A 17,500-nucleotide genomic window follows, 5' to 3' on the forward strand; every position below is an offset into this window, starting at 1 on the left:
TCCGTTTCAATGGATTCTGTTTGTCTTCTCAACCATTTCCCTGTTTCTTCCCTGCCCTCCTTCACTGCTTCCATCAGACTGAGTTTCTCAGGGATCTTCAAGTCCTCCCGGGATTCGAACCAGCAACCCCAACAGCAAAGCACCTCCTCGGCCTCCTCCTCCTCCCCTGTTAGCATCAAGCTCTTTTCCCGCAACAGGAGGGACAAAGCACGCGGTAAGGGTGTGTGTGTGTGTGTGTGCGTGTGTGTGTGCGTGCGTGCGTGCGTGCGTGCGTGCGTGTGTGTCTGTGTGTGTATGCTGATGTGTGGGTGAGTGACAGAGCTCGAGGTCAAGAAGCTGAAAGTCAGATGGACTTTTAAGCGCATTGTTTAATAATGTTACAGTGAGTGAGCACATCTTGCATCTCCATCTCCATTTGTATGTGTATCTAGGCCACACCTATTCTGAGCTTGGATTTTAGTCTAACTAGAACACAAGGGTGGACATGTCACATGTGTGTGGACTTAGTGCTGTTTGTTGGTTTAATACTTTCAGTACAAAAGACAAATGGTAGAAGTCATCTCACTCAAGGTCTACGATCACCATTGGTTTAATCTGCCATGATCAATAATCTATAATGGTTTAACTGAAGTATGTAAAGTTAATCAGACTGCATCGGATAGTCATCTACCTCCTCTCCAGCCAAGAACGATCTCAAGAAACTGGCGTTATATGCTTCTCCACAAGGGGGAGTTGTTGTAACACAGTCAATGGGACTTCACTGGTCCACACTGCCATAGCAACACATCGCACTTATCTCTCCGTGTCACACACACGCACCCTCACACACACATACACACACGCACACACACACATACACGCACACACACACACACGTAAACGATAGTAGCTGGCTGCCATGTTGCCCCCCCCAAAGGGTTTTCCAGAAGCTGCTGTTGGCACCACATGCAACAGTTTCCCACCTAATTCCTTCTCTCCTCCTTTCTTCCATTCTACCTTTCTCTGTCAGTCTGACTGCTTGCATGTCGATGTATCGGTCTGACAACGTGCCTGTCTATCCACCTGTCTGTCTGTCTACTTGGGTGTCCTCCTACCTGTCTGTCTGTCTGTCTGTCTGTCTGTCTACTTGCTATCTGTGTACCTCTCTGTCTATCAGCCAGTGCATTAATCAGTCGGTCTGTCTGTCCATGGGGACAGTAGGAAAGGTGCATAATCTCAGCCAGATGCTTCGTATCTGAATGCCAGCACAAATCATCTGTAACCCTTTAACCAACAGACTGCATCAGCATCAGCCGAGCACTACCTAAACGCTTGTCAAAACAGCCGCACACACGCAACGCACACACACACGCACACACACGCGCTCACAAGAACGAGAACTCAGTTTGGGGGCAAAGTGCCAGCTGTGCGTGGTCTCTCTCTCTCATACATACACACGCACACGCGCACACACGCACGCACACATGCACGCACACACACACACACGCACACACACACACCAGAGATGGAAATTAACTTTTTTGCCCACCAGCCACTGTGGCTGGTAGATTTAAAAATCTACCAGCCACTCATCTTTTTTACCAGCCACTTTTTATACTCTATATATTTTTTAATATATGCGTACATTTTAAACAATATAATATTAACAATAGATAAGAAAAGTGTTTTTCATACACATCAGTTGGTGTTACGATGACAAGTTTGGGGATAATTCATCTCTACAAAGTATTAATAATAAAACAACATGCATGGCTACACCATCATAAGTCAATAGGAACATTTGTTTTTTGTATTTCCATGTGACTGCATACAAATGTGTCCACACAGACATGGTAACTAACGTATGATAGTAAGCATTAGATGCCCTTAACACTAATATTCAGAAGAAAATATGTGTGGCATTCAGTCCAATGCTGAAAATATATCTGTGGCATTCAGTAGGCCAATGCTGTGGTAAAATGTGTAAAGTATGACCAAGTGTTTCTTTCTGTTCAATAGATAGAACTTTATCAATCCCCTGTAGGAGAAATTTGTGAATGTTTGTCCCTATAAAACAATAATGGTAAAATAATAAATACAAAACACGACGGTAACTGAGTAGGTCAAACCGTCCAATCTGAAGGCTCTACTTAACCACTCCCCCTACTCACTTCCACCAATGCGAAGCGAACAGAACTGAGTAGGAGAGGGCGTAGCCTAACTAGTTTGTGAACGACCCAGAGAAACGCAACTCAAATTCAATGTGAACATATAGGCCTATGAGGCTTTAATAAAATCCCGGACGATTTTGAAATTCCGACACACATTTTTTAAAAGTGTGTCAAAAAGTCTGGTTACCCTACCGTGTGGCGTGTGAGCGTGTGCATGGGTTGAATTGCGTGTGTCTCACGCCGAACGCGTGAGACTTGAGAGCCCCGTTACCGATATATTATCCCGGATATTGACAGTCGCAGTTCAGCAAAAGAGGCGTAGAGGAAGAAGGGGCCCGGATGTTGACAGTAATGGTTGTGGAACTGTGCAGCGCCGTATATAACGAATGTATGAGATATGCAAATTTGATCGGACCTGACTGGAAAGTATTACCCGCCACAGTGGCGGGTGAAGTGACACAATTCACCCGCCACCAAACAAATCCATCCGCAAATGGCGTGTGGCGGGTGTTAATTTCCATCCCTGACACACACACACACACACACACACACACACACACACACACACACACACACACACACACACACACACACACACACACACACACACACACACACGCAGATGACGGTGGTGCATAGTGACACTCAACAGGGCTGAGCAAAAGTAAGGCAGACACAGAGAGAGAGAGAGAGAGAGAGAGAGAGAGAGAGAGAGAGAGAGAGAGAGAGAGAGAGAGAGAGAGAGAGAGAGAGAGAGAGAGAGAGAGAGAGAGAGAGAGAGAGAGAGAGAGAGAGAGAGAGAGAGAGAGAGAGAGAGAGAGAGAGAGAGAGAGAGAGAGAGAGAGAGAGAGAGAGAGAGAGAGAGAGAGAGAGAGAGAGAGAGACCGAGGGAGAGGGAGAGGGAGAGGGAGACCGAGGGAGAGAGAGAGAGAGAGAGAGAGACCGAGGGAGAGGGAGAGGGAGACCGAGGGAGAACCGAGAACACTAAAGGGAGAAACAGAAGTGAGTTTAGATGCCCTACGCACTCCGGAGCTCATTGTCTTCTCATCGACTTCAGTGTGTCTAACCACCTGTCTGCCTGCTCTGAACTGTCGACTATGACTGGAAGACGAACATCTCTATCTTACAAGAAAGAATTGGAGTACAGCGTCTTTTGAAGAAAGATTTATGTTGAACAGATGTGAGGCTGTTGCATTTGTATTGCATTTGAAGCAAAACGTAACTTGGAAAACAACAACTGTTGGATTTATTTATTCTTATTCTTGTTTTCTGTTATTTTAGAGTAATTCTACGGTTAACTTTGTTGATTACTTTGTATCGCTAAAATAATGTAATAACTTTAATTTTAGTTCTTTACTATTGCGTTGTGATCTCAACCAGAGAGATTACTTACGATTGCTTCGCCAGAGGTCAACAGGAGGAAGCTAAATGTAGTTAATGTTAATGACCCGTTTGGATATCAGTTACAGGCCGCGGGACGGCCGCCAGGGGTCACTGTTGCGTACCGCAGTCAGGCCGAGCAGGCTGCCAGCGGGGGGTTAGGTAAACGCAACAGGGCACACATAACAAGGCTTGTCATGGATTTCAGGAGGATTTTCTCACAATTCTAGCGCTCTGTATTGTTTGTTGGCTTAGTTCAATTATCAGGTTGTATTGAATGACCAAAAAAAATTGAGAAAAGAGCAGGCGACTGGAACCACAGTGAACTCTAGACTAATCGGATCTCACGGCAAAACAAGAGGTGTAACGTGTAACCACAGCTTGCGCCCAGAGCTAGCCTACTTTGTTGCTGGTTTTATTTGGAGAAACTCAAGAAGAAGCGGCGGCGGCGGCCATGAAACGCCTGAGCCACCTGATGATGAAGAAATGGCGGGAGACGGAGAGGTGGAAGGAGAGGAGGTGCAGTGAGCCCTGCGGCAGTGCGGAGCCGGAGGAGAAGAGGAGAACCAGAGAGGCCGAGAGCGCTGGGGGAGAGGCGGGTAAGACGACACCCAGGAGGAGGTCAGAGCCCTGCGGACAAGTGGCCGAGGAAGAGGAGGAGGAGGAGGAAGAAACTGAGAAGATGGAGGAGGAGGAGGAGAGACAGAAGACGGAGGAAAGACGGAGGAGGAAGTCGGAGCCCAGCGTCCGCCTGGAGGAGCGGGAGAGGAGAAAGATGCTCCCGGAGAGATGGACCGGGGCAGAGACCCGGAGGAGGAGGTCTGAGTCAGGTCTCCTGGCCGCAGAGAGTGACAGCCAGGGGGGGACGCCAGGGGGGGACGGGGGCCGGATGGAGACGGACGGGTGGACGGAGAGACAGAGCCCTCGGCGGGGGTCCGGGACCCCCGGCTGGGCTCTGCTTCTCCCACTACCTCCTCCGTCGGACCGCAAGCGGAAGGAACTTCCGGACAGACGGACGGGAAGGAAGACCGACCGGCGGACGGAGGGACGGACTGACAGGTACTGGGAAGAGACTGATGGACGGACTGACAGGAGACAGGAAGAGGACAGGACCTTGTACAGGAGGAAGTCTGAGCCAGGACCTCTGGGAATCAGTAAGTAAGACCACCAGTCGGGTATGCTTTGCATTAGAATCATGATTTGCATCGATAATAAAAACACATGCTTAATTTTTCAATATGTATTGCAATATGAAAATGTACTGTAAGCTTGCATACATGCAAAGAATGTTTTGTATGCTTATCGCCGAATATTCCAATGGTGTTTCTCCAAAAAATATAGAGGCATAATCTTGCACGTTCAGCGTTTGGATATTAGAACAATTGATCAACAGTGACTTAATACAGCATTAGTTATTCTTGTAACATTTTCTTTGTGCGTGTAACAACTTCATGACCAGTCTCTTTGAGAAGGGGGTATTCTGTGTCAGGTCACCACAGAAGATTTCTCTGGGTTACGTTGCCACGAATCATAGTTCTTAAGGCACTGGCCCCTGCCAACAACAGCACATGTTATTAGTGAGCGCATCACTCTGTGGTATTAAATCACACAAAAGGAGATTGTGTGTCTGTGTGTGTGTGTGCGTGTGTGTGTGTGTGTGTGTAATTTTAGGTTTGTGACTATCCTTGTGCTGTAGTGCTTATCTAATCTTTTAAAGTGCCTCTCTCAATGTTCCTTCAGCTCAGTAATTGCCCCCCCGCACACAGCACAACAGATCTAACACCAAACACACGCATGATGCACATACGCACACACACACACACACACACACACACACACACACAGGGATCTACCATAGACAAACACACACAACACAGACACACAAATACAGGGATTTAACAGCATACACACGCATGACACACCCTTGCACGTGGGCCCATATACACAAACACACACACACACACACGCACACACGCACGCACGCACGCACACACACACACACACACACACACACACACACAAAAACACAAATGACATGCAACGTGAGGTATCTCATTACAGTTGTGTGTCTGTGTTCTGCAGATCAAGGACAGATCAGTTTGTCCGAAGATGTTATTAAGTGTGTGTTAGATGAGTGAGGGATAGTATTCTGGTGCATGTTTGCACCAGAAACATTGTATGGGTGACATTGTATGAGTCCCAGATCTATTCAAATTCCCTTTGAGACACCTTGCTCTAGATGACTGGCATTCATGTACAATCACTACTATATATAGACTCACATTGTAACATTGTAATGTGTGTGTGTGTGTGTGTGTGTGTGTGTGTGTGTGTGTGTGTGTGTGTGTGTGTGTGTGTGTGTGTGTGTGTGTGTGTGTGTGTGTGTGTGTGTGTGTGTGTGTGTGTGTGTATTGTGTAATAGAACAATTTATTTATTTTTAAGTTTAAGTTACCTTTTTTTTAAGTTACCATGGCCATGTGTGGACTGCGGGTTCCCCTCAGGAACAGTGTTTGACGGTGGCCGTAAAGCCTGCCAGAGTTTTGTTCAAGTGTGTGTGACGACAGCTCATCTGCATTATCACTGAATGACCTGAAGAGGGCTCCATGGTATCGTCAGCTTTTGCAGCTTGTGTTAGCCATGCTTTTGACCGTGTGGGAGTGGTTGTGTGTGTTTGTGTATTTTAATGAAATATGACTGCTCATGCGGTGGTTTTGCGTAATGGTGCAAGCTACCGATTGTATATATTTAATTTATGTTGGACAAAATTCAAAGCAGTTTATTCACCTATTCTATCAACTGCGGCTATTCAAAATGTCTGGGTAGCTGTCTGGGGATGCCCCACCTTTATACAGCGCCTTGTTTTATGAGTAAGGAGTCTAAGGGGACATAGCCCAGAGTCTAGCGTGGAACACGCTAGGAAAGCAGAGATTAGCAGTCTGGTAGCTTTTACTTTGCCACAGTAACACGACTAAACCGTTCCAGACAACAATGTGGTGGGCTGCCGGCCAATGGGCCTTGTTTGTTTTGGTCAGCTGTCTGAGGCAAGAAGTGTCCCGTGGTCCACCACACAATGCACACATCTACTGCTCGCCCTGTTGGGGGGGGCAGGGGGGGGGGGTCAGGAAGGGAGAGGAGAGGAAGAGAGAAGAGGAGGAAGAGAGGACATGGAAGAAGACCGGAGGGTGTGGGAGGGGAACACAGAACAGCAGAGAGGAGAGGATAGAGGAGTTGACCTCACCGTGGTAATACCCTGCAGCGGGGTAATGCTGTGTGCAGTGGAGCAACAGTGTTGCCGTGTCATCTGACCGAGGGCAAAGCAAGTCGGACTCTAAACGGGTGATGTCATCATTCCACATGGGTGAAATCCCTCCTGTGCACGCATGCCGGGTAGCTTAGCGCACAGCTGTCGCAGAGGGACAGGGCAGCATGATTACAAACTGACATTATGAAAGGGACAGAATCGATGACTTCATTGTAGATTAAGTCATTTTCGAAGTATATATTTTTTCGGGTATTTCCAAATATAGTTGCAATGAATTGGTCCACACACATACACACTGAAGATGCAGTCCCCTCAAGGAAACAAAATACCGTTTACATCTTTATCTCCCACTCTTTCACTCCTTTTTCTGTGTCTCTGTCTACCTCTTCCACCTTCCAGTATGACACTTTGTTTCAGTGAAGGTAACTGTTATAACTTGTTGGGAATCGAGCGTTTACACTTTAGAAGGTAATGTAGAAAAAGCTGACAGGTCTAATCAATACAACTTCTCCTCTCCCTCTCCATCTTGTCTCTTCCCTTCTCCATCTCCGCCTCTTTCCCTCTCCTCCTCTCCACTTCTCCCCCTCCCTCTCCTCTGCCCTCTCGATGTTCCATCTTGTCCATCTCTCCTCTCCCTCTCCTCTTCCCTCCTTCTCTCCCCCCCACCTCCTCTCCTCTCTGTCTTCCCTCTCCTCCTCCTCCTCTCCCTCTCCTCCCCCCTCCTTCTCTCCCCCCACCACTTCCTCTCCTCTCTGTCTTCCCTCTCCTCCTCCTCCTCTCCCTCTCCTCTTCCCTCACAGCCTTCAGTGTCTCCTCCCCTCCCCCCGTGGTCGCCCCCTCCCTCTGCGCCCCAGCCCCCCAGGATGCGCTGGGGGTCTTCCCCCTGGAGACCTACCACAGCGAGCCCGTCCGTCGGGAGACCCGCCGCCTGCGCTCCTACTCCTCGCCCCCGGACACCGGCCCGCAGCACTACAGCCTGCCCCCGCACCGACCCCCCGCTCCTCCTCCTCCTCCTCCTCCGCATCACCAGGGGTCCCTGTCTCCCTCGGGGGCTAGACAGGTAGGGTCGGTTGGGATTAGTAGAAAATAAATTGTATTTGTGTGTATAGTTTTGTATATTATATTACCATTGGATAAATTGCTAGGCGGTTCAAATCATTAAATGTTTGAAGTAAGTGTGATAAAATAATACCGTTTTTGAGAGAGAGAGAGAGAGAGAGAGAGAGAGAGAGAGAGAGAGAGAGAGAGAGAGAGAGAGAGAGAGAGAGAGAGAGAGAGAGAGAGAGAGAGAGAGAGAGAGAGAGAGAGAGAGAGAGAGAGAGAGAGAGAGAGAGAGAGAGAGAGAGAGAGAGAGAGAGAGAGAGAGAGAGAGAGAGAGAGAGAGAGAGCTCTGTGTTTATGCAGCAGCAGCAAGTAGGTGGAATGTTCCACTATTGCCGATTAGGGGACCAGCTAGCTTGCCAAGCAGCCCGAATAGTCACCCAGATCTCAGCGAAATGCGAGCAGACAAGCAGATGGTTCGTTTGGTTTAATGCGATTTTACCATCGGTCAACAAGCGCAAGTCGATCGAAAACCAACGGGCAGGTACAATTGCCGTACAAAAACCAGATTGGCTAACGGGGTCCACGCAAGTCTTTCGGCAGACCCGTCTCTCGGGGTTGTTTAATCTGTGGAGGAATTGCACACGAAATGCATCGATAAAGATTAATCTCGGGGCGAAAATCGACGGACCTGTTTTGTTCGAGTCGAAACGGAGTCGGGAGACCGAGAGGAGTCACTGAAGGCGGCTGTAAAGTAGGTGTCTCTCTACCGAACCGGCACCGGTTGACGGGCTACACAACCCAGCACCGGTTAACGGGCTACGAAAACCAGTACAACTAAAATCCTGTGTCGTCATTATTACATCACTTCGTTTGAAGGCCTACCTGAGAAGATATAACTGTGGCGATGATGATGATGATGATGATGATGATGATGATGATGATGATGATGATGATGATGAATATGGATGGAGAGGGAGAGAGATGGTGTTTTGGACTGGGATGCTGCTATGGAGGGATGAAAGGCGAGGGAGCGGGATGGTGTGTTGGACTGGGATGCTGCTATGGATGACCACAGCGTGTGTCTCTCTGCCTGTTCGGTCCACAGGTGCAGATCGGTGCTAACGGGATGTCGGAGCAACCGGAGCAGGATGCCGGTAAGTGCAGATCCTTCAACTATTAGGCCTACCGGTAGGCATTCGATATGGATACATATAATATTCAATGGATCAGAACCGTGGTAAAGTTAGTTTTATATTGGACGTTGGATATTCGACACATTCGAAAAATCTATTTAGCACTGGCTTCGATGGACGAATTTGTGTCAAACCAACTTAGATGTGTTAATACAAGGCCTACCTATGTAAAACAAAGCTTATTTCTTTAAAACACAAAATCTTTTAAAACACCATTTGATTTTATAAAATGTAATGTTAAAAAAAGGCTATAAATCTATTATGCGGCTTGACCTTTTGACCTGCCCATATCAAAACACATCTGGTGAACTCAGCTAACTGCCCCACACATAACACAAAGCTTATTTTCTCAAAATACCTACCCTTTGATTTTATATATATTTTTTACTCAGAAAAAGCTATAAATCTATTATGCGGCTTGACCTTTTGACCTACCCATATCAAAACACGTGTGATGAACCCATCTAACTGCCCCACACATAACACAAAGCATTTTTTTCCAATAACCCACCTTTTGATTTTATACTATTTTTTTAATGTTAAAAAAGGCTATAAATCTATTATGCGGCTTGACCTTTTAACCTACCCATATCAAAACACATCTGGTGAACTCAGCTAACTGCCCCACACATAACACAAAGCTTCTTTTTTCCAAAAACCCACCTTTTGATTTTATACAATTTTTTTAATGTTAAAAAAGGCTATAAATCTATTATGCGGCTTGACCTTTTGACCTACCCATATCAAAACACATCTGGTGTAATCAGCTAACTGCCCCACACATAACACAAAGCTTATTTTCTCAAAATACCTACCCTTTGATTTTATATATATTTTTTACTCAGAAAAAGCTATAAATCTATTATGCGGCTTGACCTTTTGACCTACCCATATCAAAACAAGTGTGATGAACCCATCTAACTGCCCCACACATAACACAAAGCTTATTTTTTCCAAAAACCCACCTTTTGATTTTATACTATTTTTTTAATGTTAAAAAGGGCTATAAATCTATTATGCGGCTTGAACTTTTGACCTACCCATATCAAAACACATCTGGTGAACCCATCTAACTGCCCCACACATAACACAAAGCTTATTTTCTCAAAACACCTACCCTTTGATTTTATATATATTTTTTACTCAGAAAAAGCTATAAATCTATTATGCGGCTTGACCTTTTGACCTACCCATATCAAAACATGTGTGATGAACCCATCTAACTGCCCCACACATAACACAAAGCTTATTTTTTCCAAAAACCCACCTTTTGATTTTATACAATTTTTTTAATGTTAAAAAAGGCTATAAATCTATTATGCGGCTTGACCTTTTGACCTACCCAAGTAAACAGTAATAGTACATAATCGTTTTAAAGCATTTATCAACATTAAAAATGATTATAAAATCAAAAGATGTTTTTTTTGTAAAAAAAAATTTGCTTTACATAGACAGGCCTTGTAATAACACATCTAAGTTGGTTAGACACAAATTCGTACATCAAAGCCAGTGCTAAATAGATTTTTCGAATGTGTTGAATATCCAACGTCCAATATAAAACCAACTTTACCACGGTTGGATCAGAGGACATAGGATAGTGATGCGACAGGACGGATTGTGGAATAAAGGACCATTGATTCCCTAACCCATCATGTTAGAAATGTTGTTATAATAAGTATTTATTTCTATAGCACATTTTTACAGAAAGACAGGAATAATATATAATAGCCGGTTTTTACATTTGTTACATTTTAGTTATTTTTATAAATTTAACAGCCTACATTTCTTCATTGTATAGACTCTAGGCTTTAGTCGGTCTATGCCGTCATGAAATAATGGCATAGAATGGTACACTTAATTGCTTTCAGGGTATTTTAAACACAATAGCAATTTCTATGAACTCAATACGAAGCAGCTATTACTCATGCACACAAACAAATGTATACACACATTGTACTTTAGCGAGGCAGATAGATGCTATGGAGCTATTCTTAGTGTCCGTAAAGGCCATGCGAAAGACAGACAAGAGAGATGGAGTGAGGGAGTGATATGGAGAGTGAGGGATAAGAGGCAGATAGAGGGGTAGAGTGAGAGCACTTCTATCGTCCCCATGATCGGCGATAATAAAAGAGTTTAATTATTAAGTACACACCAGCCTCCCAGGTTGCACTGCCATACTCACATGTATATGTGTATGTCACTTTAGGGTTTATGGTATGGTTGAGTTCTCCACGTAGTTGAGGATTCTCCGGATGGTATTTTGCACCCAGGGTACCCTGGTAGTCCTCGGCAGGCCACTCTCCCCCTGGGCCAGACACGTGTAGTGGGTCGCCACAGCACAAAAGCAGCAGTCTGCCAAGAGTCACTGAACCTGGAAGGCAGACAGACAGAGAGACTAAGTGTCAGCCAGCCAGACAGACAGACAGACAGACAGACAGACAGACAGACAGACAGACAGACAGACAGACAGACAGACAGACAGACAGACAGACAGACAGACAGACAGTAAGCCTGGAAACACGCCGCACAGAGCCATTACTATGTTTGTGTTTCAGTTTCAGAGATTTGCGGCTTTATTTATCGTAAATAGAGCTGAGGTTCATCCAGGTTGTGTGTTGTTAAATCTGTCATTATCTAACTTGATATTTGGTTATTAACCAACAGTCTCAGGGTTTAACACCCTGTCAGCATTGACACTTTGGACTGATGTTCAGATGCTTTTATCCAAAACGACATGTTAGGCGGAGTAAGTACAATCAAAGCTCACTTGATGCGATTACCCGGCCACTGCATACCTTTTGTTCTGCTGGGGCTAACAGATTGGCTGCCTCGCCCAATGACACCACCGTCAAACATCCATGGTTCCATGGGATTACATTGAACCGCATCTCGATCCTGCAGTCCTACTCTGCCATAGGAGAACTTCTGAGACGGCAGTGAGCCTGAGCCGGAAACCAAAAACTGAAAAGGGCTGAGACATGTCTGTTTTCCATTTCTTTTTGGGAGACAGTGAAATGTAGTGATAAGTCTTAAATGATTGTAAACATAGTAATCTATGAAATGTTAACACTTTTACTGAAATAAGACCGTCATTGGGGGGAAACAGGAGTCTAGTATTTGTTATTACCAATTACTGCTAAATCAAACGTTCAACTCTGCTTCAAGCACAGGTAACGGTATTTTCTCGACGCCAAAGTGCCTTTTAGTATACCCTTCGACGTCCCACCCAAGGGCCACCGGCGGGAGGTGTGTGTGGACGTGTAGAGATGTGTCTGGGCAGCAGTTGACTTTGGCGTTAGGCTTAGGGGGTTAGGATTCTCTGAGACTTCTAGGATAACTCCATGGTGTGTGTGTATATGTGGTTGTGTGGAGCTCGTTCTGGGCAGAAGTTGATTGTGATGTTAGAGTCCGAGAGAGTTTGAGGCTTCACAAACACCTATAGTAAAACGGTACTGAGTACGGATGTGTGGATGTGTGGAGCTTGATGGAAATTATTTTAGTCTATAATATTTCTGATAACATGTTTCAAGCTTACCACAGTTATGAATGGTTTCTTCACCACATAATGGATAACACCATAAAAGGTTTTAATGATTTTATAGATAAGTTAAAGAGTACAAACATGGTCACTTTGCCATTTACGTTTAAGCCAAGACAGACCAAAGGTTACCTGGGTAAATTAGAACATGTGGGCGTGGCCTATTTACCGTTCCGCCCACTTGCAATGTAACTGTTTGTTTACCTGTCAGATGCTTCATGAACCACCTCCGGAACGCAAGCCTGTTTACCTTGTGTCTCTGTTAGAATAAACCAAGTTGTTGAACATTAACCACTCTCCGAGACATACCTAGCACGAGACCACCACACCAAAAGGGATCGAATTAGTTTTACTTCAAGCTCCGTCTGAGAAGCTGTTTATTCTGATGTTTGTTTCCGACTGGATTTTATCGACACCTATATTATAATTCCACCGTGTTATGCATTTCATATACAGCATTCCTCATTATAACACTCATACACAACAACGATACTAAAAGGATATCCTAAAGATGCAGTGGGGTGTAACGATAAACGTATTGGTACCGAACTGTCATGGTACAGGCACTTCGGGGTGGTTACAGAGGTGACTCTGCGGTGCGTAATGGCGAATGTTAAGGCTTGTTTTGCGATACGGAAGTCGGAGTTCCCCCCGTACCGTTTAGCCAAAGTATACTGCACCGACTCCGTGGGCCTCTACGAATAGTCGAATCTCCTAACCTTTATGCCTCTTTTCCTTAACCTTTGTGGAAAACGTCATCGGGTCAAGGGGAGATGAAAAGCTGCTTCCTTTCGAACATAGGAAAAGACAGCGCTGTTTAAAATGAATTCGCCTCCACTCTTCCTAACCGACGTCATTGCGCGACGGCGGGTATTGCCGACCTCTAGCGTCTCTAGTGTGAAACTACTGTATTCAGAAGATTGACTAAAACAAGCGCTCTTTAATCCATGCGTTCTTGTCGTATTGATTTCAATCAGGTTATCGCCAACAGTGAGAATCATTTAGGTCGGACTTGGCCAACGGGAATATTTTACGCCACTTGAATTCCAATTCACATGTGAAAAAAAGAGGGTAAACTTATGTTGATGTTGAAATAAACTGCCCCCAGTAGTGTTTCTTAAATGTGAAGTTGGCATTTTCTTTTCTTACGAACCACCTTTCCTCCAAGCACCTCCGGGTCAACTCCATAGGAAAGGAAATCTCCTATGCAAAAAAGAGAATTCGTAGAGGCCCCGAAACTACAGAGACCCCTCGGCAGCTCTCCGTCGGGATGTCGGATACGCAATGCAATTCGCCGCCTGATCGATCTTATATGTTGACTACAAACCATGTATGCAGTGTTGTAAATAAACTCCCAAAGCTTTTAAAATCTTATTTGTTGTTTTATTGGTCCTTAAGGTTCAAAGTAAACAATGTACAAAAAAGTAATTAAGGTGCAGAGTCAAACCGGAGAGGTGATTCCGGAAACAAATTTGTTAGAGGACCAATCACAGCCCTTGCCGTCTCCGTCGCGTCGACCAATAGGTCCAATGGCGTCGACGGATAGTTAAAAAATGTTCTGCTGCTGCTGATCTACGGCTATTCTCCGTTGTTGACAACCAAGCAGTTTTTCCCCAGTTTCCCCTTAACTATGACCCGTACCGTCCTGTACCGTACCGTGACTTCAAAACCGAGGAAGGCCTACGTTCCGAACCGTGACTTTTGTGTACCGTTACACCCCTAGTCGTAACCATGGGGGCAACTCGCCCCCCTCCTTCTTAGAAATCTCAGCCCCAATGCACCGGGCCTTTAGAGATTAGAAGACCAATCGCACACACACACACACACACACACACACACACTTCAACAATGTCACCAGTCATAAATCTGTTTTATGGTCTAGAAAATGTGTGAGTTTTTCAAATTCATAATCTGTGGGTGTTCTCCCTCTCTCCTTTGCCACTCTCTCTCTCTCTCTCTCTCTCTCTCTCTCTCTCTCTCTCTCTCTCTCTCTCTCTCTCTCTCTCTCTCTCTCTCTCTCTCTCTCTCTCTCTCTCTCTCTCTCTCTCTCTCTCTCTCTCTCTTTCTCAGGGGGGGAGGACTCAGAGGAGGACATCTACATGCGCTTCATGAAGTCCCACAAGTGTTATGACATCGTCCCGACCAGCTCCAAACTCGTGGTGTTCGACACCACACTGCAGGTGTGTGTGTGTGTGTGTGTGTGTGTGTGTGTGTGTGTGTGTGTGTGTGTGTGTGTGTGTGTGTGTGTGTGTGTGTGTGTGTGTGTGTGTGTGTGTGGGTTTGTTTGTGGATAGTATTCATGTTTTTTTGTTGTCTTGTAGGTGAAGAAGGCCTTCTTTGCACTGGTAGCCAATGGGGTACGGGCTGCTCCTCTTTGGGAAAGCAAGAAACAGAGCTTTGTGGGTAAGACCAGCGGTGTATGTTTGTGTGTGGAGGACGTAGCGTGTGTGTGTGTGTGTGTGTGTGTGTGTGTGTGTGTGTGTGTGTGTGTGTGTGTGTGTGTGTGTGTGTGTGTGTGTGTGTGTGTGTGTGTGTGTGTGTGTGTGTCCGCCGGACTCGGCATGTTTGTGCGTCTGCGTGTGGGTGTGAAACAGTTCTGGCACTGACAAGGCGAGAGATGAGAAATGGCAAGAGCTCTATATTTAACTTCTGTCTTCCTGGATATTCCTCCAAACCTCTCTCCTCACTTCCCATTTATTATGCATCTCACCTCCTCCCAGTCCATCTCTCTCTCTCTCTCTCTCTCTCTCTCTCTCTCTCTCTCTCTCTCTCTCTCTCTCTCTCTCTCTCTTTCTCTCTCTCTCTCTCTCTCTCTCTCTCTCTCTCTCTCTCTCTCTCTCTCTCTCTCTCCTCTATGTAATCTGTTACTGCTGTTGGTGTTCTATTTCATGAATCTTCCTCTCACTCTCTTTTGCTCTGCTTTGTCAGAGGTGTTTTATTGGTCAGTTGAGTCGGTCCACAGCCAATCACAGAGCCATGCCGTATAGCCCCTTTCCCCTTTAACTGGACAGGAAAGCTGCTCAGGCCTAAAAAAGAATTTTGTTTGGTTCCGGTTTCCGACCGATCCTGTCAATTTATGTGCGACCCAAATTATTTTATGAGTTTTATAAAAAAAATATATATATATTTTTAATGTAATTACGTTTTGGTACAGCACCTCTATAATTACGTTTTGGTACAGCACCTCTTCATTCTGTACAAGGATGAGCGAATTTTCTCGTTTTTAAATGAAAACAACCTACCTATCATTCGCTGCCGCTGGAAAAAATGAAATAAAAAAATAAAATAAATTCCCTACCTACCCATGACCTCAACTGACAACCAACAGGAACCAAACTTATTTTTTTTTTAGGCCTAACCCCTGGCTTTGGTCTTTAGTGGGGTAAGGTTACAATCTGGGTGGGCGGGCAGATTATCGTCCCTTTTCTGCCACATTTTTTATTTGTGAAGCAGCTAACTGTCTGTGTATAATGTTAAAAACAAACCAAAGAAATCTGAAATAAAATGTTTTATAATCAAAAGTAATCACTCAGAGAAAGACATGGCTAGAAAGTAACCACATAACATGTCCTCTGGCCTCCTTATGCTTTCATGCTATCTACCCTTTCCTTACCCTGTGGTCTGGCGTGTTCTTGACCCCAAACCTGACACACCAGAAAGATAACAGAAAGGCAAAATCGTTTTCTGGCAATAGTCAACGTCCTGTTTGTAGCGGGTTCAAACGCGTTAGAGAGACCTGCATAAACTGGCAAATGGTGGTAGAAAGGAATACTACATCCGCCCCTCTCACTGTCTGCTTCTTTTTCTTTCCAGGAATGTTGACTATCACAGATTTCATCAACATTCTGAACAGATACTATAAATCCCCTATGGTAGGACACACTCGCATGCACACGCACACACAGACACCCACCCACACACACACACACGCTCCATCAACATCTTTATTACCATCACAAAGTCAGGGGAAACGGGGAGAAAGTTAGTGAGTGAGAGAGACAGGGAAAAAGAGAGGGAGAGAGACACAGAGTGAGCACGAGAGACAGGGAAAAATAGAGAGAAAGAGAGAGATATGGAGAGAGAACGAGACCAATATCAGGTGTTCTGTCCTTGGGCCATTTTGTCATGGTTTTATTTCTAGCCATCCATCAATAAGGCAGTTGAAGTTACCATCCGTCCAGTCTCAAATGCTGTGTGAGAGGTTTCTATCCCTGTTTATGAAGACCATAACAATAAAGGATGGGCTTCCTACACACACGCACAAACAAGCACATCCACAGTGGCAACTGCCACCCACCACGTCGAATTAAAATGATGAGTCAGGTTGTGTTTGAAATGCATTGATAAAATATCTCTCTGTCTGTCTCTCTCCGTCTCTCTCCCTCTCAGGTCCAGATCTATGAGTTGGAGGAGCACAAGATCGAGACTTGGAGAGGTGAGGATTATTACTAATATTAATAGTAATTATACATGAACAGGCCCCCTACAACTGATGTAAAGAGTAGTGACAGTGGTTCACTGGATGGTTTGTGTTTTGACAGAGCTTTACCTCCAGGAGACCTTTAAACCCCTCGTACACATCTCACCCGACGCCAGGTAAGAGGAACGAAAAGACCGACAGACGGCCGGTCAGACGGACGTGTAGCTAGTCACACGGTGTGCAGAGGTTATAAAGGAATAAACACACATACACACACACAGTCACACACAACAACTCAGAACAAACTCAAGGCTCTTAGTAAAGCTTTTAATTTGAAAGGGTACATGCAGGTTATTTCTCTGGCATCTTGTAAAGCGCTATATAAAGTGCTGAATAATTGATCACCTGCTGTAAATAGATGATACATATACGATGGAGAGGGGAGAAGGAGAGGAGGAAAGAGGAGAGGAGTAGGACTGGAGATGGTCAAAGATAATGGTTTTACTCCTAGC

General features: G+C 45.2%; 1 protein-coding gene across 1 annotated transcript in view; it reads left to right on the forward strand.

The window, feature by feature from the left end:
• The window catches only part of LOC115537639 (5'-AMP-activated protein kinase subunit gamma-2), a 36,630-nt gene that overhangs the window by 12,290 nt on the left and 6,840 nt on the right, over nucleotides 1–17,500 (forward strand). Inside the window, exons 4-11 of the mRNA XM_030349684.1 lie at nucleotides 78–214; nucleotides 7,594–7,853; nucleotides 8,943–8,991; nucleotides 14,639–14,748; nucleotides 14,890–14,971; nucleotides 16,382–16,440; nucleotides 16,958–17,003; nucleotides 17,110–17,164. Of these exons, the coding sequence (XP_030205544.1) occupies nucleotides 78–214; nucleotides 7,594–7,853; nucleotides 8,943–8,991; nucleotides 14,639–14,748; nucleotides 14,890–14,971; nucleotides 16,382–16,440; nucleotides 16,958–17,003; nucleotides 17,110–17,164 (798 nt within the window). The remainder of the gene's footprint in view (nucleotides 1–77; nucleotides 215–7,593; nucleotides 7,854–8,942; nucleotides 8,992–14,638; nucleotides 14,749–14,889; nucleotides 14,972–16,381; nucleotides 16,441–16,957; nucleotides 17,004–17,109; nucleotides 17,165–17,500) is intronic.

Source organism: Gadus morhua, chromosome 23 (assembly GCF_902167405.1).
Source record: "Gadus morhua chromosome 23, gadMor3.0, whole genome shotgun sequence".
In the NCBI taxonomy this organism is placed as follows: domain Eukaryota; kingdom Metazoa; phylum Chordata; class Actinopteri; order Gadiformes; family Gadidae; genus Gadus; species Gadus morhua.